Below are 26709 nucleotides of genomic sequence, written 5' to 3'. Positions count from 1 at the left end.
GAAGTGAGTGTACGGTCGTCCCCTTAGTGGCCGGTCGGCCAGCCGGCCACTTGTGTCAATAAAACTAGATATTTTTGCCAACTGTGCTAGCTGTCTCCACAGGTGCATGCACTGCACCAGCTATTTCTATACTGATATTTCTGAGAGCCTAACATAATTTTCTATATATGCTTGACCCCCTCTCATAAAATTAGGTTACAAAATTTTGGTGAAGCCAAATTCTTGAAAAAAAATTCTCTCTATTTTCCTTGCAACCTATACACATCTATACATACCTTACCTAGGCTCCTTAAACTAAGCTTCTTGAGGGTTCTTGGCCGAGGTTATTGAGCTTGAATATTGGCTCTTGAGGGTGAGAAATTGGTAGTTTATAATTCAAAGAGTTACTCTTCTTCAACAGGTATAACTCCTACCTTCTTTCTTTTATTTCTTTACCATCTTTACTTGCTATTTTTGGATCATTTTTCAACTGTGTTTATGGGTTGAAACTTGTGGTTAAAAGCTATCCAAGGTAGAGGGGTTAACCACCCTTCTTTGAACCTTGTCTTCCAAGCGTTTGCCCTTGTGTTTCCCATCTTTTTTTGAGCTTTTTTCCACTAAATTTCAGAGTTTTTCAGAGGCTAAAAATGTTGTTTTGAAGTCCTAAAAAATAAGGGGGGTTAACCTTCCCTCCTTGTGCTTGTTTACTAGCTTAAATTCTCTATTATTTTAGCCTTTTTTTTAGCTATTTTTACCTTAATTCCAGCACTGTTTTGAACTGTTTTAGGACTTTTTTAGGTCATGCACTTCATTTATGCTTTGTATAATAGGCTTGTAGTGTAATGGTCCTCATAGGTTTGGTGTTTTAGGCATTAGACCAACCTATTTGAGTTGATAGCATTTATTTAGTGCTTTCCATACTTATGTTCACCTTTAATCACCTCTGCACTCTTCCTCTTTTCTTGTCTTTTTCATTGCTTTCAGAGTTGCTTCAAAGTGAGTGTTGTTTAAGCTTGAGAAAAAGACCTTGTGCTTAATGGTTTAATCTCTTTGGAGATTCATTACAAAAGGTTTGACCTCTCTCTCATTCCCAAAACAACCCTTTATTTGACACTCCTCTCCATTAGTGGACTTAACTATCATTTTGGACTAAAATGACTAAGGAATGGAAAGGAAATTAAAAGAGGTAATAGAATTGGATTAAGGGGTAACAAGATAATAAAATGGCTTGGGGATTCAATCGGACGTTAATTGAACCTATTGAGTTTTGAGCCATTTCATACACTCTTGTGATGATAATGGTTCAAGATATCAAGTCAACCACTTCCCTTGATCAATATCATGATAGGGAGAGGGTTTTGTTGGTCTTTTAGCTTCATTTTTTAAGCTTTTGTCCCTTGCTTCATAAACCTTCATGCAATGAGTTTGCGTCGATTGATGGTTTGTAAACCGAGCCTACTCCTCCTTTGATCTGTTTGATGATAAGGAGAGACAAGGTGGACAAACATCCCCTGAAAATACTCTGTTTGTGCTCTGTTTCATGTCTATTGCAGCAAAGCAGTACCAAACATTAGTGGCCGACCGGCCACTTTACTGTATGGCTGTCCACTTCTTTTGGCCGGCCGGCCACCTTTTTTTGCTAGGCAATGTCCTTTTCCCTATAGATCAGAGCAGTGGCTAAAGTGAAAATCAGTGTAATTTTCTAACTGTGCAACAGAAGCATTCTGGTAGCAAAACAGAGAGCATTTTCAGGTGGAAATCCGCGTGCATGCATGCGTCATCCCTCATTTCTCGGGACCCATAATAGTTAATTAACTTAGTTTCATATTGCTCTTAATTAGCTTAATTCTAATAGCTAGTTGTAATAGCTAGTTAATCTTAATTTGTAATAATTAGCTAGTGTAGTTAATTTGTTTCATTTGGTAGGTAATTCGTAGTAATTAGCTAGGACATTTATTCGGACCCTCCTACGCGAGGGCAAATATGTAATAAGGTGTGTATGTCTTCCAATCCCCATTTCTTTCACCCTTTTATTTACTTGCTTATAATGGATAGTTTAGAGCATCATGTTTCTTATAGCATTTTCCATGATTTGCATCCATTTGTCTCGCATGCATAAAGGCTCGATTCATCATTCTAACACACATTGTCATTTACCATTTCTTATTTGAATATGTGTTTAAACTGCATGCTATCAAATTGATTCACATGCCAAGTTAATAGCCGAGCCTATTAGTTGCATATTGCATGTGTTGCATTAGCCATCTTGTCTCGTTAGGATCATGCATTTTTTCTAACTCTTTTGTTTCTTTTGGCTTGCCTTGGAGTACTAGGTAAGCACTTATTGTTTTAGCATATCACCTGAATGTGATTGTCACCATGTTAAGCATGTTACCATGAGGCTAAGTGCTTAATTGATATACTTGTTTGAATGCCTGTGGATGAAGGCTAATTGTTTAAGTTGGGATGATTTGCTTAAATGTACATATGAGACCACTTTTTCAAGTAGTACATATTCAAAATCTTTCAAAGCAAACATCAAATCAAAGTGTTCCAACTTTTACAAATTGATCTATACTTGTGTGTGTCACATAGTAAATTAGCCTAATAAAATCAGAACAAGAGCATATAATGTAAATAAGAACCACATCATGATTAGTAGAGGCCGATCTTTGATCAGGTGAGTGGGGTGCTCAATTCATTTCCTTCCCCTCTCATACCTAAGTTCCCAAACCGAGACACTCTGGTGATGACGAACACATGGCCTTTGGCATGAGTCATGGGTTTTCTAAATTTTTCAAAAATATTTAGGTGGCGACTATGAAATCTGGCAAAGCAGTCCATTTTTGGCATTTTTGATTCAAAAGCGATTTTCCAAAAGAATTATCAGATTTGGACTCATTTGTGCTTATTTGTTTCACATTGCACTTGTGAAATTAGATTTAGAACCACGGGAGTTCGAACTGTAGGACTATCGTATCCGAAAGGAGCACAAAAAGCAAGCTACAATTTTTGACAACTCTACTGGGAAATCAGGGAACTTGACTTGAAATTCATGATGTAAAATTTTATTTAAATAAATATGTTCTTTGCATTTGCATTTGCATTTGCATTGTTACTTTAAGTCACTGTGTTTTCCATCTATTATTCCTGGACGATTTGCTGGAAGCTTGCGCAAAATCTTGCCAAAAGGCTGACCGGTCATGGGCTCAGCCAAGTTGGGAACACTACCCTTGAATCTGGACTACCACTGTACAGTTTAATTCTCCTTTCACTTCTCGGTATTAGGTGTGAGAAGTATATTAGGTAGTCTTGCTGAGGTACCCTCTTTGACCGTTTGGCTTAGCTACATATAGTAAGCCATAGTGACTGTTCCAAAACTAAGACAGGATGCTCACCCATATGCAGGATTGTGTGAAACCACTTGATTGAAGTAGTGAAACTCTAGTTTATCACAAAACTAGGACAAGGTAACCCTCTCCCTTCATAGGGGTGTTTTGGCTCCCTCTTAACTGGTATTGTAGATATCCCATTTTTGACCGTCTTCAAGACTTGGATGTCATCGTTTGTGCACACAATAATTGTGATTGCATGTGTTTGTTTCGAGTGCTCGAAGTCCTCGACGGAGTGCCCTGCTTTTGAGCCCTGAAACCGTATCCGTTTTTTGCTTTGTTTTGGACCCAAACGTTAGTGTTTTAAACCCAAAACTTTAGTGCTTCAAACCTGTAACCCCTAGTGGCCAGCCGGCCACTGTTTGAGGCTGCTGGCCACCAATTATGCCCTGTCGGCCACCCTTGTGCCTTGCCGGCCAATGGTGTGGCCTGCCGGCCACTAGTGACCTTTTTGCAAATATTTTCTTGACAGTGGTTCCAGCTGTGGGCACAATGGACTTGATCACCATACACGTGTATGACTGATTTAACTCAGCTGAAAGCTTGTTTTTTGTATAAATATGGGACCTTCTCCCCCATTGTAAGGGTTAGATAATTTTGGAGCAAAATTCTCTCTCTCTCTCTCTCTACAAAATTCTCTCTCTCTTGAAATTTTGTGCTTAGTTGCTTAGTGTCTCTACACTTTTGTCTATCAACCCTTAACCAAAGTTGCTTCTCTTTGGACTGAGGTTACTTGAGACCCTCTTTCAACTTTAGAAGGTGGTTGTGGCTTGCTTTGTTGCCTAATTTGTGCCTTGGCTTCAAGAGGTATAACCCTTGCTTTGTTAGTTTGTTTTACATACTTGCTTTGACATCTTCTTCTACTATTTTTGGGCTATTTTGGGGCTGATTTTGAACTGTAAAAAATTCTATTTTTGTGGCCTAAAGGTGGTGGTTTAAGGCCATTTTCAGTTAGGGGATGGTTCACCCTTCTTACTTCTTTGTTTGTAAAGCTTTTGTACCTTTGTTTACCACTTTCAAACCAAATTTTTTGGGCCTTTTAACCACTGAATTTCAGAGGTTTTTCAGTGGCAAAAAACCCATTTTGACATCTAAATTTGGAGGGGTTAGCCTCCCCTTCTTGTGTCTTGTTTGTATGCTTAGTTAGCTTTATATGTTAGCATATTTTTCTAGCTTAACTTAGCTTAAGTCCAGCATGTTTTGGCCTTTGAAATAGCCTTCTTTAGCTCTATTTTGGGCTAGTTAGTTCATTTCAGTTTTGTTTTGCATGGTTGTAGTGTAATAGTTTTCACAAGTTTAGACACCTCCTGTTCAAGTTGGTAACATCTTTTGGTGTTATTTTTCACTTCATTTCAGCACTATAAACTCTGCAACATCCCTTTTTGCTTTACTCTTTCATTTCCTTTTGAGGGTTGTTTCAAGTTTGGGATTCTTTAAGCTTGCGATTGAGGTCATGCTTAATGGTTTAATCCTCTTTGAGGGTTCATTATCAATGGCATGATCTCTCTCTTGCCTTACATTATCCCTTGGTTGACACTTCTTTCATCTTAGAGGACACTCACCAATGTACAAATTGATTAAAGAATGATTTGGTAACTAAAATGTGTAAACAAAATTGGCAAGTAAAAGTGGCAAGATAAGCGTGTTGCATTGCATGTGTTCAAATCGGATGTTAATTTGAACACAAGGAAAATGGGACATTTCATACTCAAAAGTGATGAAATGTGGCACTTTCCTAGGTCTCTGTTGCCCTTGATCATGCATGATAGAGTGATGCATTTGATTCTTGTTTTGCATTCATTGAACTTGTACAAATTGGCCCCTTAGCCATCATGCATGGTAATTGCTTGATTGATGGTTTGAGGGCCAAATGTATCACTCATTTGAGCTTGTGTTGATGATAAAGGGTGATAAATGGTACAAATAACCTGTGAGGTCACCTCTTTCTTGCTCTGTTTTGTCCTCTGTTGTAGCAAGGAAAAACTTGGCTTCAGTGGTCGGTAAACCCCCATAAGTGGCCGGCAGGCCACCTCCAATGGTCGGTAACCCCTCAGTGTTGGCTGACAAACCCTCATCTGTGGTTGGCCGGCCACTCGTGAAAAATTCAATTTTGTGCTTCTGAAGTAGAGCAGTGTTGATCTGGAGGAGGAAAACAGTGTAAGTGTTGCGCAACAGAGGCAATTAGTGGAAGACAGTGGATGTTCTTTGGGTGAAAAAACTGAGCATGCATACATCCCTCGTTTCCCAAGGCTGTTTAGTTAATTTGCTTAGTTAATTAGTTGTTGCTAATTCATGCAAATGTTGTAACTATTTAAGTAGATTAGTTAATTAATTCATGTTGTAATTAATTAGCTTAGTTGCTTTGTAATTAATTAGTTAAGTATTTAGCTAATTAGTTTGTTTTGTAATATTTAATTAACTTAGATAGTTAATTATTTAATTGTAATATTTAATTAGCTTAGATAGTTAATTAGTTCATGTTCTGTAATTAATTAATTAATTAGCTTAGTCTAATTGATTAATTAGTTAAGTGTGTTGTAATAATTAATTAGCTTAGAGTAAGCTTTTTTATTTCTTCAAAGTGTTGTAATAGTTAGTTAAGTAGTGTAGCTTAGCTAGTTTCATTTAGACCCTCCTTCGCGAGGGCATAATGTTGTAATAAGTGTGCGTGCGTGTGTGTATGTCTTCTAACCCCATGTCTTTCTCCCTTTTATTTACCCACTTTTGATGGTTAATTTAGGAGCATGTTTCAATTAGCATACCTTATGCTTGCATCCATTCATTCGTTTTGCATGCACCAAGGCTCAACGCATCATTCATACTACGTTGTCATTTCAATACTTCTTTGAATATGTGCTTAGACCGCATGTTATCAAATTGAATCATATGCCATATTAGTAGTCGAGCCTACCAATTGCATTCTTCGCATGTGTTGCATTAGACATCTTATATAGTTAGGAATCATGCATAGTTTTCTAACTCATATCTTCTTAGCTTGGAGTACTAGGTGTGTTCTTACGCTTTAGCAAATTTGCATGATTGTGAATGTTTCCATGTCTAGCATGCTTGCCATGAGGCTAAATGCTTAAATGATTAACTGCTTGAATGCCTATGGATGAAAGCTTGTTGTTTGAATTGGAACGATTCAACAAATGTGCGTTTTAAGCCCACTTTGTTAAGTGGCAAATCAGTTTTAAGCCCACTATGTTTGGTGGCAAATTCGCAAACTTTTAAGCCCACTTGAGGTGGCAAAATTCAAACCATTTTCACAAACAAACATGAGTTGAATTGTTCCAAATTGAGCAAACTAGTCTATACTTGCTTGTGAGCATCACATAGTAATGCTAGTTAAAAAAACGAGAATGAGAGCACATAATGTTGATAAAAATCATATCATGATTAGTAGAAGCCGATCTTTGATCGGGTACGTGGGGGTGCTCAATTCATGACCTTCCTCTCTTGTACCTAAGTTCCCGAGCCGAAACAACTTTGGTGATGACGGATACGTAGCCTTTGGCACGAGTCATGGGTTTTCCAAATTTCCTCAAAAATAAAATATTTAGGTGGCGACTCTGTATCTGGCAAAATAGTCCAATTTTGGCATTTTTGATTCTAAAATCGATTTTTTAAAAGATTTTTCGAATTTGGACTCTTTGGTGTTTATCAATCTTACATTACAGTTGTGAGATTAGATTCAGAACCACGGGAGTTCGAAAACTGTAGGGCTTCTTTTCGAGTTTCCGAAAGGAGGCGCGAAAAAGTCGAGCTACAGGTATGTGCTTTACAGTGAAACTATACAAGAATGTGCATATCAGTTGCACAGTTGGTATCTGTTTCGGGGCAGAATTCAGTATGGAGTGCAGTTCTACAGCTTTGATCATGTCTGTGTTAATAACATCTTAGCTGAGGTGTTGTGCGGTTTCTGATTACTGCTCTTTTGCTTTATTTCCTTTGCTAGGTGGTTTAAACCATAGCTTCAGAAGGTTCTGATATCCCCCAAGTACTCTGGACCCGTTTCGGAAGACTTTGCAAGGTCGGAGATCTTGTTTGGGAACAACCCATGTTTACCTCACTATCACTGGTTACAAGGTGAAGAACAGTCAGGCAAAATTTACCAGTCCAGTTCTTACAGCAATCATCTCTCAGCTCACCTATGTTTAGTCCGGTTTAAGAACAGGCATCGACTTATAATCCAGATCAAGAACAGTCACCTATTCCATTGGCATAGTATCCCCTGGTAAATATGTAGGACTTAATACTCCAACTGCAACAGACAGTTGAGGCATTACAACAGGGCGCGACCCGTCAGGCCGAGGTTATAACTAGGCTACAACAACAGCAACTGCAACCAGCAGTGGCCTCTACATTACATGTGCCCACCGTGGCTATCCCTGTGTCCGCTGTCACTACTAATACTGCCGCTGCTCTAGATCCATAAACCCAGGGTAATTCGATTTTCCCAGTCCCAGCAGAACCCCTCCCAACACAAGCTTCCAAAGCCCCAGTTTGTCAAACTGAAGCACCGTTTGAATTCGAGGTTGATCCTACTGTGCTCAAAGTCAACAACCTAGAAAAGCTGCTCAAAAAAGCGCAAGGAGTCAACTCCATTTTAGACATAGAGGATGGATACACTGAATCGGCATTTACATTACCAGAGCAGTTCAAGATGCTGCACATTGATCACTTTGATGGTTCCGAGGACCCGATGGTTCACGTACGACTGTTTTCAGATATCTTACGGTCGATGGGCTTAACTAGACTGCAACAGCTATCCCTCTTCGGTCGCACTATATCTGGTATAGTAGCCATTTGGTACACCAAATTAGAAGATTCAGTAAAGCAAAACCAGGAGGAGTTAGCCGAGTCCTTCATTATTCAGTACTCTTACAATACACAAATTGAGGTCACAACCCGTGATCTCGAGGCGACGCGTCAAGAGCCAAATGAAGGTTTCTCCGAGTTTGTGACAAGATAGAGGGCCAAAGCATCCATGATGACCACTCGACCTTCAGAAAAGGACCAGATCAGAATGGTTGTCCAAAATCTGCATGGCAAGTTACTGTAGAAAATAATTGTTCTCCCTATATTTACATTCAAAGAGCTTCACGAGATGGGGGTTCAAATCGAGGATGCCATGAAACAAGGGATTATCACCAACGATAAGGAGCCGACTAAGAGGCCGTTTGTTCACATTTCCAATGTTGCCAGTGGTAGCACAGCTGCGAAGCCATCGGATGTAAGTGTTGTCACCACAACAAAAACTGTCGACCCCTTCGCCAACCAAGGCCTGCAAACACCATCCAACCCTACTCGACCTCCGAGTAGAATTTATCACCTACTATACATGACCCTATCCAAAGCCATGTAGGTGCTGATCAAGAAAGGGCACCTAAAACCCTTAGAACCCTGCCCACTTCCTGATCCTCTTCCATCCAAACATAACCTGCAAAATACTGTGCTTTTCACCAGCAGCACGGTCATGACACCGACCAGTACTTCCGCTTGCTTCATGAGATTTAGGATCTCATTGACAACAAAGTCATCACTCCACCTCAAAAACCAAATGTTACCACAAATCGCTCCCGGCCCATAACCAAGTCCCCCCATATTAAAACCTCAACCTTATCCATACACTGGCCACCTCTTATGAACCCAGCATATATATTACCTCCTCTCACCTACCAAAACCGATATTGTTCATTCCTGAGGGCACAGATTTGTGCATGATGGACGTATCTAATCCACAACTTGAGCCTCACAATGTGGTGGCAATACCTATGGTAAAAGAGGTTTTTGCCTTGGAAGGAGGTACTAGTTTGTCGACGGGGCATCTGGGGGACCTATTTGAAAGGGCATGTGATCCGAGTTTCTATATTGTACCAAACACACAAACTAGGCCCGAAGTGGTGCTACCAACCTCAGTAGGCATTCATGTGATTAGGGAGGATAGCCCGAGCCAAGTGTTGGATGACCTAGCAGATCTCGAACAAAATCTAGAAAACTTACAGTTCTTTGATGAGCATAATTAGAGAGATGTATAGATCGGGTGGTTTGACCTGAATGGATCTACTGGTAATACCGGATGGTTGAGTGATGAGCTAGATAAGGAAGAGGAAATTGGGATGCCAGAGGGAAAGAAAACTGAGATAACTGTGGTAGCCAGGAAGGCTGATGAGAAAGGAAAATTGCAAAAGTGTACATATGCAAGGAACACAACCTAGAAAGTAGGTGTTGTGAACACTACAAATACTGAACATGAAGCTACACTGAGGTAGTTTGACAGAAAAAGAATCGAAGGCAGCCAAAAACCATAACTGTGTGTCGCCCTGAGAGGGACACTTATACTGTGAAAATGATTCAAGTAGAGTCGGACAATTGTTTGTCAGCAGCAGAGGGCGAGTGATGGGACGACAATGATTTGCATCTGGCCCATACTGACGAAGACTGGGAGGGACTGCATCCAAGATAATACATGGTATGCTCAGGATATAAACCATATTACCCGAAGTGGATGGTACTTTAAGCCACCACACCTGGATCAAGCTGAGCCATTAGAAAAAGACAAGGAGGTCGAGAAACATAAAGAGAAACAACTAGAAAAAGAGCTAGTTCTGAAGTAGCTCAAGAAAATCCAAGTTGATATCTCTATCTGGGGCTTCTTATGGCTTCACGAGTGCACCGACAGGTAGTATTGTCAACGATGGACAAAGCTAAATTGTCCATTGATACTACGCCCGAGCAACTTGTGGGCCTGGTCTTTCCAAGTGGTGCCAAGCCACTACTCACATTCTCTGGCAAAGAGCTGCCTCTAGAAGGCTCGGCTCACAACAAGCCATTATACATTTCTATGGAATGCAAAGAGAAGTGGGTGCCAATGGTGTTGGTAGATACTAGTTCTGCCATTAATGTATGTCATTCCCGTACTGCCTATGTGGTTGGTCTCAAACCAGAAGACTTTATCCCCACAACCCAGGTGATATGGGCGTATGATAACACAAGCAGAGAGGTCATGGGTACAGTGAAAGTGTGGGTTGAGGTAGGCTCGTCAGAGCAAGAGATCAAGTTCCACGTCTTGGATGTGCCAGCTACCTTTAACCTATTATTAGGGAGGCCTTGGTTACATCACATAAAGGTTGTCTCCTGCACCCTCCATTAGATGTTAAAGTATTCTTACAAGGGAGGGATAACAATGATTTTTGGGAACTCATCTATCCATCCACCTCCAGAGGTGACTATGCCAGTGCTAAAGATCAACCATGGTGATGAGGATGTATTCCTCTCGAGATTCACTCTGGCGAAAGCTCGAGTAGTGCAGACCATTCTGGTCGCGAATGAAGGCATGTACGTCAGTGCCCAATCCATTTACTTCATGAACAAATTGTTGCACGTTCCGAGAATGGGACTTGGACAGAGTGGTCGAAAAGGTGTTACAGCACTGGCAGAGGTGCCACACAACCCACATGCCTTTGGACTGGGCTATGTGCCCACTAAAGAGGACTAGATCAGAAATGGGGAAGAAATGAGGGGCAGAGCCAAGGCCAAGAGAGCTGGAAAGCATTATGCGCTCGTCCATAGGCTAATCTGGGGGACATTGCACGCCCGTTTTGTTCGAGAGGAAAAGGATTTCCCTTTTTACGACTTTCCTAAGCCTTGGGTAAATTCCTCAGAAAAATGTGTCCTCGGATTTGAGATCTTCTTGGATCTACAACTGTAGGATAGTGATGAGGAAAAGGCTGAACCAAGCATCAAAGCTAGCCATAGCACGAAAGATGACTCAAATAACAGCGAGGCTGAAGTAGGGGCAGCACTGGCCAATCTCCTGACAGATCCTACAACTGACCTAGAGAACTTAGGGGATAACGTCAATGTCTCCATGATCGGGGAAAAATCGGTGTGGACCCAACTAGTGGTATTTTGGATGCATCAAAGGCACCGTGTCTTACTTGGTATCTGCAGGAAGGCTTTCTTTCAAGTGCTGAATCAAGTGATGAGCCAGAATCTGATTCCACCGAGTTTGTAGAGTTGGAATCAGATTCAAGTCAGTCTGGGGGGTCTGAGTCTGGCATTCCCGAGGGTGGTAACCCGGATGCCAAGGTCCTAGCTAGGTTTTCTTTTTCTTTTACTTTTGAGTCTATTGTAACCGAAGAGTCAAACCTTATGAATGAAAATGCTGCAGATTCTGTGTACTACTCTGTGCTGCTGATTTATTGCATTAACCAAGATTTTCAGAAATTTAATGAAAATGAAGAGGAAGAAATTCCTCTGGCTTTAAAAAATTTGATTAATTGAGAGAAGGAGATGCTAAGCCTTGTATTGATGAAATCATTTCCATTAATGTGGGTACTAAGAAGGATCCACGCTTGGTCCAAATTGGGCCCTTGTTTACCTTTAGAGGAATGTGAGTGTTTAATTGCTTTGTTAAAAGATTTTAAAAATGTTTTCACGTGGTCCTACGATGACATGCCTAGAATCGACCCTGAGATCGTACAGCACTAGATCCCTCTTAACCCTAAGGCCTGACCAGTCAAACAGAAACTACGCAGAGCTCACTCGGATTGGACCCTGAAAATCAAGGAAGAGGTCACCAAGCAGATTGATGCAGGATTCTTGTTAGTATCCAAGTATCCGACCTAGATGGCCAATATTGTCCCAGTGCCGAAGAAGGATGGCAGAATCTGAGTTGTGTTGACTTTCGGGACTTAAATAGAGCCAGTCCGAAGGATGACTTTCCTCTATCGCATATTGATGAGTTAGTAGACTTGACTGCAGGCCATGCATTGCTATCATTCATGGATGGGTTTACTGGGTACAATCAGATTCTAATGGCGCTAGAAGATAAGGAAAAGACTACTTTCACCACACCATGGGGTACGTACTGCTACCGAGTCATGCCTTTTGGGTTGAAAAATGCTGGGGCTACCTATCTGAGGGTTGTGACCACCATCCTGCACGACATGATCCATAAAGAGGTCGAGGTGTACGTAGATGACATGATTGTGAAATCTAAAGAGCAAGAAGGCCACTACACTGTACTAGAAAAATTCTTTCAATGGATCAGGGAATACAAATTAAGGTTAAACCCATAGAAATGCACCTTTGGGGTGACGGTAGGGAAAATGCTGGGATTTCTGATCATACAGAGGGGATTTGAAGTAGATCCTTCCAAAATTAAGGCCATTTTAGAAATGCCACCACCAAGGACTGAAAAGGAGGTGCATGACTTTCTGGGTAAAGTGCAATTCATAAGATGATTTATTTCAAAATTAATCTTGACTTGTGAACCACTATTTGGTCTCCTGAAAAAAGGGAAGAAGTTTTGATGGGAAGATCGATGTTAGTTCGCTTTGGAGCAGGTCAAGCAGTACCTTTAGAATCTGCATGTGTTGTCACCGCTAGAACCAAGAAAGCCTTTGATTCTATATTTGTCGGTAATGGACTCGACCATAGGGTGCATATTAGCTCAAGAATCGGAAGATAAGGTGGAGAAGGCCATGTACTATTTGAACAAGAAGGTGTTAGACTATGAGACCCGCTACACTCCCCTCAAGAGAGCTTGCTTAGCCTTGGTATGGGCTACCAGGAAGTTGAGGCACTAATTGTTAGCTCACTCTATAATCCTGGTTTCGAGATTAGATCCCATCAAATATCTCTTTGAGAAATCGGTGCTTACGAGTAGGCTAGCTCGCTCGTTGCTTCTTCCCTTTGAATTTGATCTCAAGTATGTAACGCACAAATCGGTTAAAGGGAGAGCTATAGCAGAATTCCTAGCAGACCACCCAGTAGAGAGAGATGAGGCAGTGAAATACCTGTTCCCAGACGAAGACATTTTGATAGCACCTGATGATTCGCATATAACCCTAGCCTTCAAACACCGGTTCAAAATGTCCAATAACAGAGCAGAATATGAAGCGTGTATTGCTAGATTAGAAGCTGCCCTAGAACTAGGGGCAATAAGGTTGGATATCATCAGAGACTCGAAACTGGTTGTTGCTTAAGCAAAAAGAAACTGGAAGGTCAAAGAGGAGAAAATGAAGGTTTATCATCAGACCCTAGATATTCTGATTCTGAGGTTTGAAAAACTGACATTTACACACATGTGGAGAGAGAACAACCAGTTCACTGATGCATTGGCAACTCTATCTTCTATGGTAGACATCCCGTTGGGAGTTAAGATGCGTCTGATCATCATTGAACAGAAGTACACGCCTACATACGAGACTATTGCCGCAATAGATGAGGTTCAAGACAAAAACCCCTGGTACTATGACATTTGGAATTTCTTAGAGAAAGACATATCTACCGGGGTAAATGCCAAGGACAAACAGGGAATACGGCGTCTGGCCGTCTAATTTATCATCTGTGAGGGTAAGCTGTACAAGAGAGGTCATCTGGGAATGCATAAGCTCTGCGTTGAGGAAGAAGAGTCGAAGCACCTCATGGAGGCTATCCACGGAGAGGAGTGTAGAGCACATATGAACGGTGTGATGCTAGCCCAAAAAATCCTTAGACAAGGCTACTACTGGTCAACCATAGAGGAGGATTGCATTTGTTTTGTATGGTGATGCCATAAATGTCAAATCCATGCCAATCGCATGAACATACCACCGTCAAAGCTTTACCACATGACTTCGCCATGGCCTTTCTCAGTCTGGGGAATTGATGTGATTAGGGCAATCTTGCTAAAGGGCTCAAATGGACATGAGTTCATTCTGGTGACGATCAACTATTTTACAAAGTAGGTGGAAGCTCAGTTCTATGCTGTGTTTAAAGCATCGCATGTAGCCAAGTTTATCAGAAACAACATCATCTGCCGGTACGAAGTCTCGAACGAGATTATATAAGATAATGGCTCACACTTCAAGAAAGAGGTAGTAGATCTGCTTGAGAAATATAACGTGGCTTTTCACAAGTCATCGACATATAGACCACAGACCAATGCCGCTGTTGAGGCCGCGAACAAGAATATCAAGAACATCTTGCGAAAGATAGTGGAGACCTACCGAGACTGGCCAAATAAGCTACCTTTTGCTCTCAGGGGCTACAGAACGTCAATTCGGAATCCACAAGGGTAACCCCTATTCTTTGGTAAATGGGATGGAAGCTATTTTGCCAATAAAGATTGAAGTACCGTTGGAGCAAATTATAGCTGAGTGTCAGATAGTGGAGGCGGATTGGCAGCAGAGCAGGTTCGAAGAGCTAATGCTGTTTGATAAGAGGAAGCTGAAGGCCTTATATCACATCCAGGGCTACCAACACAGAATTGCTAGGGCTTTTAATAAGAAGGTTAAGTCTAGGAATCTTAAAGAAGGGGATATGGTGCTCAAGGACAACCGGACTCCCATCCATAACCCTAGGGGCAAGTTCAGACCTAATTGGACTAGTTTTTACATCATCAAATCTATCTGGTCAGGAGGGGCGATTATTCTTATGGACCTAGATGGCCTGGAGTTTTCACAGCCGATCAGTATGGATAAGTTGAAGAAATGTTATCCTTGAGAGGCTCGCTAGGCCGAAACCCCGGAAGGGTGATCTAGGCAAAAGTTAAAGCATGAAAAATTAGAAATAAAGAAAAACTGAGCTCGCAAGGTTGAAAACCCGAAAGGGCGACTTTGGCAAAAGTTAGAGAGCAAAAGGAGAGAGTTAATACTCAAGTGAATTAGAACCGAACTACGTAAGGCCTGATTTCCATCTTTGAGATACATAGGCAACTTCATCCTGAAGTTCGACCGCCGTAAGCATCTCCAATTCAACTGTCCTATTCGTTTATTTTGATCAGGCCATCTTTCTCGATTATCTGTTAGCCTAGTTATGTGATCTTCATTCTGACAAAAGGGCCGATTGCAAGACGGAGCAATGCTGGTGATTGTAGTTATGGACAGTTACGATCTGTTGATTCGGGGTTGTGCATCTTGAGGACTGATTTCGTGCGTGTCAGGCAGTGATCATTTCCAAAAATGGTTTTGAAAAGTTTTAATAAAAGTTGATTTTTTCTCAAAATTTTACATTTTACAAGTTAGAGCATTTTAGGACCAAAAGGAAAATTTTTAATGCTCACAATTTTAATTCCATTTATTTCAACACCAAGTACATTCTCCAACTCTCTGATTTAAATCAAATTTGGTTTTACATCATAAAACTTGAAAAAAAAAAAAAGTCAAAGTAATAAACTAGGGACATAAATGAGTCAGGTGTTCCTGCATCCCCTGCTTATGCTTGTAGAAGCCTCTGAAACTAAAAATGACCCAACCTATGTCTCCTCCTCAAGCCAAGTCAAGCACTCGCCAAAAAGGACATGACTGAAACTAAGGGTAAGGGCCATAAGCTCTCTCATCCTCCAAGTAGCAAGATACCGGGGTAAGTGCGAAGCATGAACCAGAAAGGAAGCCGTGTATTCCACCCCTTCATTTGGGCGAATCTAATCATGTCCAAACTGACGTCTGAATCGAAAAGGGAAATAGAACACGCAGTGTGTAAGGCCAATTAACTCTGCACCCGATTGTCGGGACATACAGTAACTCATCTCAGTTAAATCAAGCTAGGGGCAATGCCAAGCGATGTCAGCCGCAGATCTGCTGCACATCTAATCACACCACAAACGCTCTGAAGGGAAGTCCACTAGTCACTAGCGAAAGAAGTAGGCTCTAGCTGAATATGTGGGACAATGGTCCACTACTTTCAGCTTATCAATTAGCCATACCTAGAAAGGGATGAAACATAAGAGAGATTAAAGAATAGAGAGATGCACGTTGAGAGCAAAGTAAAGAAAAGGGCCTTGAGAGAAAAATAGAGCATGAGTGCAAAGTGATGTGAGTATAAATGAGAAAGGGTAGGAAATAATACTTGGAGAAGCAATGGACTCCCTGCAAACCGAGTAGTGTCTCGCTGATGAAAAGTGTCCAAACCCATCAAGGTCTCGACCAGCACCAAACCAATGCAGCTCTTACCCTCTTTCAAGCATTGGGCCACTTCAATCAGCTTAATGTTAGTTCCGCCATAACTACAGGCAAGAAGGAAGTGCACGAGCATACATAAACAAAGGGCATGTTGCCAATAACCTCGCCAAAGGAGGTCACCTCTGTTGCCGATGTTAGAAAACTGATGAATCAGGCCGGGTATATCTATATCCCTATCGTGAGCCAAAGATCGAGCTTCATGCAAAGTGAACCCATACATTCATCCCAACGCTTGGGCATGGCTAAAACGGGGCTGAGGCTTGATCTCCTTATCGCGCCGGGATTCCATTAATTCTTGAAACTCTTCAAGAGTCAGACACATTTCCAGTGCTCCAAAGCGAAATACATGTGTAACTGGGTCCTAACATTGGATCGTAGTATGGAGGAATGGAAAACAAAATAGAGTACGACTCAACGAAAAAAATGCATTTATGCCAAAACCTCAAAAAATTACCTTTTCTGTGCCATCCAAAGTGGCTATTCAATCTTTGAGCTTCTCGACAAGAAATATCTCTATTTATAGAAGAAACAATAGCAAGAATGAGGTCTTGGTAAAGAAATTGCGAAAAAAGACCTTTTGTAGAAAATAAGGCTATGAATGGATGCTAGCTGTCAGCCAACTGTTGAACCACCACAACTGGCCAGCCGGCCACATTTACTGGCCGGTCGTCCCCTTAGTGGTCGGCCGTCCACTATTGGTGGCCTGGGAGTTGGGCAGTATGTTTCTGTTCTAGGTGTTGTGTGTTGATGTCTTGTTTTGAGTCTTTTGTTTTTAGCAAGTGTTAATAGCTCTATTTAGGTTATTTTTGCTTTGATTTCCATTTATCGAGTTGTATGTTATGTTTTGATTGTTGGTCGACTCATTATCTGATTAAGAACATCATTCCATTACAAGCATTTTCAATTTCAAATTCAATCCCATGTTCATTTTATGCAAGTGTGGTGCTCATGATGCATAAACAAAGCTCTTTTATAAAACTGCAGGGTTTTACCACGATCATAGTTTTTACAAAAGAGGGAATACAAGTTTTTCAAAAGCAAAAGTAAAACCCAGCTGAAGATATACATGTGCTAAGCTACCAAACAAAAGAAACTAAGCAAAAGATTACAAAAATCTGCGCTAGTCGCATCAAGCTCGAGAGGCCCTCTTCGTTCTCTTCCTCAAAGGGGACTTAGGGGCACTGTCTCCATCAGCACTGCTATCAAAATCAGACTCCGACCTAGAGTTGGCATCGCTATCTCCACTCTCTGACTCAGAGCTAACCTCAATACCTGCCTCACTCCATGACCCCGAGCTAGCATCATCATCATCACTCTCAGACGGCTCAGAGCGTTGGCTCACTGCCTCCTTAGTGTCGCTGGTCTCAGTATCGTCGCCACTCAAAATCGGCTTCAAGGAAGGGGAGGTATTCTCTGTCTAGGACTCACTACTTCGACCCTGAGCACCTCTGCCCCCTGCGTCGACCTCGATACTTATCTCGGTCACGTGTTGGGGCATGTCTACCTTTCCTCCCTGCCGTTGGAAGAGGTGTCGCCGGTGCTACCACTAGTGCCCTCGGTGCAAGTGAGATCTGAAAAGCAAGTATCAGAGGATCAGACACAATATGTATGTTATAGAATGCAGTATGCAATATGAGTATGATGTGGAAAACGGATTCAGCATAGGTGTAGTACATCAATGCGGTGTGAGGCAGTGCCAGAATGCATGTCAGTTTATAGTATGAATATCGTGTATCAGTGGGAGTATGGCATGTCAGTGCAGTGTGGGAAGCAATGCAATGCACGACAAGAATAGAATACCTGAATACTGTGAAGAGTGAGCAGCGTCTCTCTCCTCTACACCATGTGAACTAAAGAAGCAACTAACTAAAGGAGGCCCTCCGTGTACTCTGTGGGCAGCTGCAAATGAATTTGACTAATTAGTATCTGAAAGGGAAAATGCGGGATGCAAGTTGTCAAGTGTGGTCCATACCTAAAGTGCGCACGGGGCTCTGACATACCCGTACCCCACCTCTGGTGGCTCTATCGGGATCTAAGAGGCCGTCCCGCTCGGCCGCCAGCAAGGAATCGCTGTAGGAATCGCTAGCCAACCGGCTACATGTACAATGGGCAGGGCCTCTCCAACATCGGCCTCGACCTCCTAGGCAGCCCCTCCGGCAAAGGGGGCACCTGCTGCATCGCCGATGCGAACTCCAGTCAAGGGTGGCATGAGGTGAGTCCTAATGAAGGCTATGTACTCTCCGTCTCGTTGGAAGTAGTCTGTATCCTGTCCCACCATGAACTAAATAATAGCCTCAACTAGGAGGCTATCGATTGACCTCATACATATCGGAGGAGGAGCAGGAATAACTGGGGTAGGTAGGCCTATGGTCTGGCGTACAAAACGCTCACCCAGAAACCAAGCCCAGCAGAATGTGCCCTCCAGCAAGATTTGGTACAGGGAGGTAGCCCAAGCCCCAGTGTACTGGTCCCGTACCCCGGCCGGCATCATTCCCCATGGCTGCCACGTGATCTATAAATAGAGAATTTGCAAGTTGTTAGTTATTATCGATTGTCAGAGTATGGATTAGAATAGTAGCAACGAAAATAAAGAAGAAATGACTATAAGTTTTGGATTACCTCATGGGCAACCACCGTGTCGAAGTATCGCGGAAGTAAGCGAATGTCATGTCATCGCGGCATTGACGCCAACACTTGCCATCACACCGCCGCGAGTAGGGCACGGCTGGTGTTATCTCTTCTACCGGTACTGGGGCGAGGGGCGAGGGCTGAGAAATAAGCATAAGCCTAGAGCTGCAAGGAGAGACCAATTGTGAATCAATGTATGCAAACAGATATTAACACAAAGTGCAAGGTACAAAGCACAATGCATAGATAGATACTAACAGAAAATGCAAGGCATAAAGTGCAATGCATGGACAGATATAAAGCAAAAAATGCAAAGCAAAAAAGCATAAGAAGGAAATAGAAACTGAAAGTGCAATGTGTACCTCCTAGGCTCTTTAATAGCCTCCGATCTAGTTTCTTTTCATGCGGGAACCGGAGCTCATATAGCCGTAGAGGGTGGCAAGGTCAGCATCACCCCAATTATAAAACCGAACCCAGGACAAGGTCACAAGGGCGCTCAACAGATACAAGCCTATGGTATTCCACTTGTTCGCAAACAAAGTGGTACCGAGAAGGTATATCAAGAAGCCCCGGGTGTACAACTCTACCTCTTCCTAAGTCTTGGGCTGACTCCCACAGAAGTGCTCAAGGAACCAACTGTATCTGACCATAGCTGGCCTGTATAGAGGTGGGCTCACTCCAAGCAGGTAAATCCAGGCCGCCTCCCACTGTCCCATATCCATATCAAAGGGGATCAGATCACCTCTACGCCCAAGCCGGTGATCATTGAGAAATCATAGAATCTTCATCTCCCCGATAGAAGAGAAGTGGAAGGAGTTTGTGGTGTCTGTAGACACCCTATTTTTGACCGTCCTCAAGACTTGGATATGCTTGCAGGTACATCTGATTACAAGTTTGATTGCTCATTGAGCACTCAACTTTCGCGACGGAATGCCAGGTTTGCTCTTCCCAAACACTATTTTCATTCTGTCTCATTTTGGACCATGCCTTGGTCCCTCCATATTGTTGTTTGTGATGGCCTGCCAGCCATGGGAAAGGGGTTGTTGACCATGGTTTTGGCCCTACCGACCATTAATAGACCCTGCCGGCCATCAATGAGGCACTGCCGGCCACCACTGATGGTCGGCAGCCACCACTGATGGCCGACAGCCACCACTGATGGCCGACAGCCACCTTGTTTCATCAGATATTTATGTTAGATATTTTGGGCCAGCTGTTTTTCACTGAGCCATCCTCCATACACGTGTAGAGAGAGATGGAGGCCATTTCAAGCTTGTCAAGCAAGCTTTGCATTGCATTGCTCTATATAAAGGGAGGCTTCTCCCCCTTTCCAGAGGTTCAGCAATTTTAGAGGCAAAAAATATCTCTCTCTCTCTCTCTAAAACTCTCTCTCTATATATATATATATTGCTTGAAAGTGTGTTTTCTCTTCACTTTTGCACTACAACACCTAGTAAAGCACCATTGTGTAGACACCCCATTTTTTACCGTCCTCAAGACTTGGACGTCACCATTGGAACACTTAGTGATTACCCTTGTTTGTGTTCATCTTGAGTTCCTGGAGGTCTCGGTTGCGCGCCTTGCCTCAAGATCTCTCGACTCGACCGTGTTGTGTCTGGTTTTGCACCAAACACTTGTGTTTTGCCTTGGAGGGGCAGGGAATACCTTGTGAGGCATCCCCATACATCACCGGCCAGGGCTTGAGCCCACGTGATTTTATGCCATCGGCAATGTATATTGCCGGTCGGCCATTTGTTTTGCCCAAATGGCAATTTTGAATGGCCGATCACTGTTCATCTACTTTTAGTACATATTTTGTGCCAGCTGTGATAGCTGGCACCCACTCTGTTCCCCTCCATACACGTGTATGGAGGGATTTCCCTCTTGGATGGCTTGTTTTGGAAGCCTTACAAGAGGGAGTTGCCTATAAGAAGAGGGCTCCTCTCTCGCCATTAGGGTTACAAAAATTTCAGAGGGAGCTCTGGATTAGGGTTAGGGTTGATACATAGTTTCTATCTCTATATCTCCCTCTTGTGTGTGTCTAGTGTGTGTTTGTCCATACTATTGCTCACAAACACATAGTGTTACACCTTCTCTTGGTTGTTGAGGGACCAGAGGGTTGTTCTTGGTGTTCTTGACTAGATTTGAGCTCAAGGAGGCAACAAGATCATCATTTGTGAAGGAGGACTTCAAGGGTAAGAAACTAGTCCTTTTTACCCCATTTTTGCACACTACTTTTACCTATCTTGCAACTATTTTTTGGCTTTGCATATAATACATAAAAGTTCTGTTTTTAAGGCCTCTAAATAGTTTGTTAAGGTTGCTTCAAGCTTTGGGGTTGTTTGACCCCTCATAAGCCTTGTAAGGCTCCATTTTGTGCCATTTTGGGTGAGCTCCGAGACCTTGGTGTTTGGGCCTTCTCACCACTGAAATCTTGAGGGATTTCAGAGGTGAAGATGGTGCCTTGAGGTCCCAAGAAGGAGAGGGCCACCCCCTCTCCTTGTTGTCCTTGAAAAGGACCATTTTTGCCTCTTGAGGGAGCACCTAGCTTAGGCTCTTGTTGACCATGCCTTAGCTGTTATTTATGCTTATTTTGCCATGAAATAGTATTGTTTTAAGTTGGTTTTGGTACACCATGCTTGCTTAGCATACATGCCTTGTAATGCCATTTTGTTGCCTTAACATGCCTTAGGTTGTAAACCATTGTTCTAGCATGTTTTAGGCTTGGCTTTGTGAAGCTTTCATGTTTATTTTGCCATGATTAAGGTCTGTCCTTAGTTGTTTGGGTCGACTTTGGCATGCATTGTATAGCCCCTTTGCATTTTTGGCTTGTTGGCCTTAAGTATATAAGTGTATAGCATGCCTTGTCGTATCATTTCAATGGGTTGAGACCATTTTCCATGTCATTTCGGTCCACTTAGCGTGCTTGTATACTTGCATTTCATGGCTCTTTGATGTTTCAAGAGTTTGTGTTTCATGCTCCTTGAAAGTGCATTTGTGCATGCTTCCGCGTATAAGTCATTTTGATATCATCTAAGTGGTTTTTGAGGTTCATTTTGACATCCTAAAACCCTTATTTTAGATGCTTGAATCATGCCATGTTTGGTCTTGATAAGTGTAGCCTAATGCCTCTTTGGTGAGCCTTAAGCACTTGGGTCATTGTGGCATGTTTTGTTTGCTTTGTTTAGTTGGTTTGGCACCTCCTATAGCATGATTTTCAGAGCTTCATTTGCATGATTAATTGTCAGTGTTATGCCTCTTTCAAGTGTGCTTGAGAATTGTCTCTTTATGCCTAAGTGTTGGTCCTTGTATACATGCATGTTTGCATGCCATTAGTCCTTCATTTTTTGGCACTTTGGCTACTGTTTTGGACCTAGTTTAGGGCTGTCCAATTAGTGTAAGTCCCTCCCTTGCATGCCATTCAAACGTCATTACATTATTCCATGGTTGCATGCTTTGGTTGCATATGTCGCATGCTTAAAATCACTTGCATTGGGTATGCATCCTCTTGGTCAAGTTGTTAGTATATTTGTATGACTTGCATGTTTGCATGGTTGAGTTGCACATTGCATATTCGATTAGCTTGCATGGGTTGCATGCCTAGTGAGCATTGTGCATTGCATCTCCATGTTATACACTTAGGCTCACATGCTTAGGTTGCATTGCACTAGCATGCATGCTTGGCCTCTTGAATTACTTGTGATAGAGGTTGAGTTCAATTTGTTTGTTTTTGTGCATTGCATTGCATTTGAAATCAACATGCATAAATTGGTCTCTTGGGCCATCACGCATTGAAATGCGCGATTGACGGTCCGAGAATCGAGGACCATGCCCCTTTGAGTCATAAACATGATGAGGGATATGGTTGGTGCATACATTGCTTGAATTACATTGTCATGCAAACCTCTGTCCTCTGCTACTGTCAAACAGATTCTGCAGGAGCTTTTTGCCGATCGACTGCACAGAGTGCCAACCGGCAATCTATTTGTGGCCGATGGATTCATCTTTAGCCGATGACCACCAAATCCCAGCCGGTGATGATTCCCTCTAGCCGGTGGCATTCCCCAATGTCCAGGGAAGCAATTCTGAGACTTTGAAAGTTTTCAGAGGGGCAGAGCAGGGAAAACAGAGGCAGCTTGCGCATAGCAGTGGACTTCCGAGCAAGACCCGAGCACGCGTGCATTGAACCCTCTTCCTGAGGCCCTTCTTCTTGCTTTCTTAAATTAATTAATTTGTTTAATTAATTTAGTTGGTCTGTAATAATTAATTAGCTAGGATAGTTAATTCATTACTCGGATTGTATTATTCTTTTAGTCCCTCCGAGCAAGGGCGAATTTGTAATAAGTGTGGATGAGTGTGTGCATGTCTTCCAACCCCCATTCATTTCTCTCTTTTACTTACCTGCTTTGATGGTTAGTAATAGGACATGTTTAATTTAGCATACCTTATGCTATGCATGCGTGCATCATTCATCAGTATTGCATGCACCAGGCTCGGCGCATCATGCTAACTGCATTAGCATTTCAAATCTAACTTGAATACATGCTACTTGTGCATTTTCACATGTCATTCATAGAATAGCCGAGCCTACTCTAGTGACATTCTGCATGCGTTGCATTAGACATTTAAACATGAACTAGGATCATGCATATGATTACTAACTATTTTTTGTTTTGGCACGGAGTACGATGTAAGCATTTATGCTTTAGCATCCTTGCATGCGTGTGAGTGTTGCCATGATAGCATGATTACCATGAGGCTAGCTGCTTATGTGATATAACTGCTTGAACGCCTGTGGGTGAAGGTTGGATTGTCTGAGTTGGAATGGCTCATTGAAATCTGTGTTTTAGCCTACTTGCGAGTAGCAAATTCCAAAACATTTTTCCAAAACAAACGGATATGCAATGCTTATTCCCAAATTAGGCAATCTAGTCTATACTTTTGTGCTGTGCGCATAACATAGTAATTCTAGGCTAATAATCGGGATAAGAACACATAACGTTTTCAAAAACGGATATCATGGTTAGTAGAGGCCGATCTTCGAATCGGGCGAGAGGGGGTGCTCATAGCTGACCTTCCCCAATCGTACCCTAGCTCCCGAGCCGAGGCAACTTTGGTGATGACAGACGCGTGGCCTTTGGCACCGAGTCAGGGTTTCTTAAATTCCCCCTTAAAAAAATATTTAGGTGGCGACTCTGTATCTGACAAAGCAGTCCATGTTTGGCACTTCTTTTCTAAAAATCTGTTTTCTCAAAACGATTTGCCGGATTTGGACTCTTTGGTTCAGATTAAGGACCGCGACACAAATCGAGTCTGAACTGTAGCGGGGTCCCTCGCGGACGTGTTACAGTTTCTGGCGACTCTGCTGGGGAGTTTAGAGAGCTTGACCCGAACTCATGATATCCTGTTTTGATTTCGTTTATGTGTCTCTTTGCATTGCATATGCATTGGTGCGCCTAGGAACACAGTGTTTGCTATCTGCCATTCCTGAATGGTTTGCTGGAGGCTTGTCTTGTCAAGGCATGACCATAAGGCTGACCGGTTGTGGGCTCTGACAGTTTGGGAACATAAACCCCGGTTTTACCGAGGCACCTTTTTTGACCATTCGACCTAGTGCATATTCGGAATCCATAGTGACCATTCCAAGCTAGGACAGGTTGCTTACCCGATTATAGGTTGTTTGAAACCGTTGCGTGCATAGTGAAATCCTAGCTCCTGACAAAATAGGACAGGGAAACCCTACCCCTCCATAGGGGTGTTTTGGCTCTCACTTATCTGCTATGTGCTTTAGAGTGTATCTCTACAGGAACGTACATATCAGTTTGCAAGATTGAGTATCAGGCCCGGGGCACCAGTATCAGTGTTGTTGAGAAATCAGTTATCTGCGGGTATCAAGTTCAGTTTTGGGGACAGTGATTCTGGGGAACAGTGATCAGTAATAGAGTGCAGTTGTTCGGCTACACCTGTGATTGATCTGTTTGGGCTGAAATGCTGTTTGTTTTTCCTTTCAGTTCAGAGTGTCCAGAAAATTGATACAGAATAGCTAGTGTTCCCCCTTGCTAAGGCAGGACTTATGATGACGCAGAATTCAGAAGAGATTGTGGTTATGACAGCTACGCTAGATCAAGGGATCACACTGCGGGATGAAACCAATGTTGATGTATCGCATCCGCCTAGGTCGCCTGTCGCACACCCAGTCTGGACCCCCCAGTTGTATCAGGCTCGCGAGCCCACCACATTTGAATTGATGGGAATGATTGGTGACCTCCAGAGATCCGTGGCCGATCTGGCCTATGGAATGTCGACTTCGCCACCAGCGGCACTGTATGTCGGGAATTTCATGCCACAGGAGCCCCCGCTACTAGGGCGGATTGTGATAGAGCTCAGCCAACCAGAGGTTGTCTCCAGCTACAGCAACGACGTGTCAGCAACAACTGGGCTTCGCTCTGATGCAGTAACCCAAACCCCCGATCAGGCTGAGGCCAGATGCAAGAACAAAATGAAGGCAGATGCCCATCCTATTGAACAGTTGCTGTGGGCAGTCGAGGCTTTGAAAGCCGGGGGGATGAACAAGCAACAGATATCCGCAGTTGTGGCAAAAACTATGGAGGATGCTTTCCCCACTCCACCTGAGGGTAGTTCAAGTCAGTCAGAAAATCGGGATAGGCCCCGTCATGCCAGAACAATTCCTCCTATTCCCAACCCTGCGCCTGGGAAAGATCAGAAAACCAAGGCAGAGCCTGCCGACCCTTTTGCTTGTGCGTCTAGTAAGAATACTCAGACTTCAAAGTACCTGCCCCGAGGGCGCAGGATCTTTCATGCTCTCTACATGCCTCTGTCTAAGGCACTTCAGATTCTTGCCGAAAGGGGACACCTCAAACCCCTTGAACATCGGCTTCTCCCGAAGAATCTCCCTCTCACCCATGATGCTGCTTTGTACTGCGCGTACCACCAACAGACCTGTCACGCCACCAATAACTGTTTCCACCTTCGCCTTGAAGTGCAGGATCTGATCGATAATGAGGTCATTCTTCCACCTACCTCAGCGAAGTCTGTTACCACCGAGTTGTTGGACTTTGAGGATACTGCGAGTATGTGATCAGGGGTTGAACCACCTGCGGGCGGCGCTCGGTGTATTTCAGATATGACATCTGGCACGCACTTTTTGAGCATTTGTAAATGCAGTTTTGTAGCTTCTGGCTTGGGTTTTGAGTCAGTTCTCTGTTTAGTTTTTGAGTCTGCCTCTTTGCTTTGAGTCAGTCTTTTTGTTTTTGGGTCTGTCTTGTGGTACCGAGTCAGTCCTGTTGTATAGGATGTCGAGTGATTCCGGGGTTGTTGCCTCGAACACCGTTTTTGTATTTAACCTTTTTGCTTTCTTTTTGAGTCTGTCTCTGCTGTGGAGCCAGTTACATCCGAGAAACCTGAATGAAACAGTTGCGGCTATCATGTTTCCGTGCTTATTGTTTGTTTTGGGCTAGTTGTGCCAGAGAATTTGAATCAAACGGCCGTGCATTCCACCTATTCTCTTGTGCCCTGAAAATCATTGCATTGACCTATGTTTTTCAAAACCTCTTTAACACTGCGGTAAAAACGAAGAGGAAGGAATTCCTCCGGTTTTGTAAAAATTTGATCAATTGAGAGAAGGAGAGGCATGCTAAGCCCTTAATGAGTGAGATCATGCTTGTCAGCGTGAGTACTGGGAAGGACCCTGGCTTGATCCAGACCGGTTCCACACCATCTTCAGCGCGAGCGATTTG

The 26709-nt window shown here is 42.9% G+C and overlaps 1 protein-coding gene across 1 annotated transcript; it reads left to right on the top strand.

Moving 5' to 3' along the window:
- The first annotated feature begins 10071 nt into the window (after nucleotides 1-10071).
- LOC145802482 (uncharacterized) lies at nucleotides 10072-10527 on the top strand. Its single transcript, XM_082895208.1, has one exon. It carries the CDS (start codon nucleotides 10072-10074, stop codon nucleotides 10525-10527), a length of 456 nt encoding a protein of 151 aa, XP_082751334.1.
- Nucleotides 10528-26709: the final 16182 nt, after the last annotated feature.

This window comes from Camellia sinensis, chromosome 11 (assembly GCF_055761805.1).
Source record: "Camellia sinensis isolate YWXY chromosome 11, ASM5576180v1, whole genome shotgun sequence".
NCBI classification, from domain to species: Eukaryota; Viridiplantae; Streptophyta; class Magnoliopsida; order Ericales; family Theaceae; genus Camellia; species Camellia sinensis.
Note: the sequence above shows the minus strand (reverse complement) of the source record. Positions and strands in the feature narration are given on the sequence as shown.

Bases quoted from the DNA above. Each gene is read 5' to 3' on its own strand.
- LOC145802482 (XM_082895208.1), top strand. From the start codon at position 10,072: ATGGACAAAGCTAAATTGTCCATTGATACTACGCCCGAGCAACTTGTG.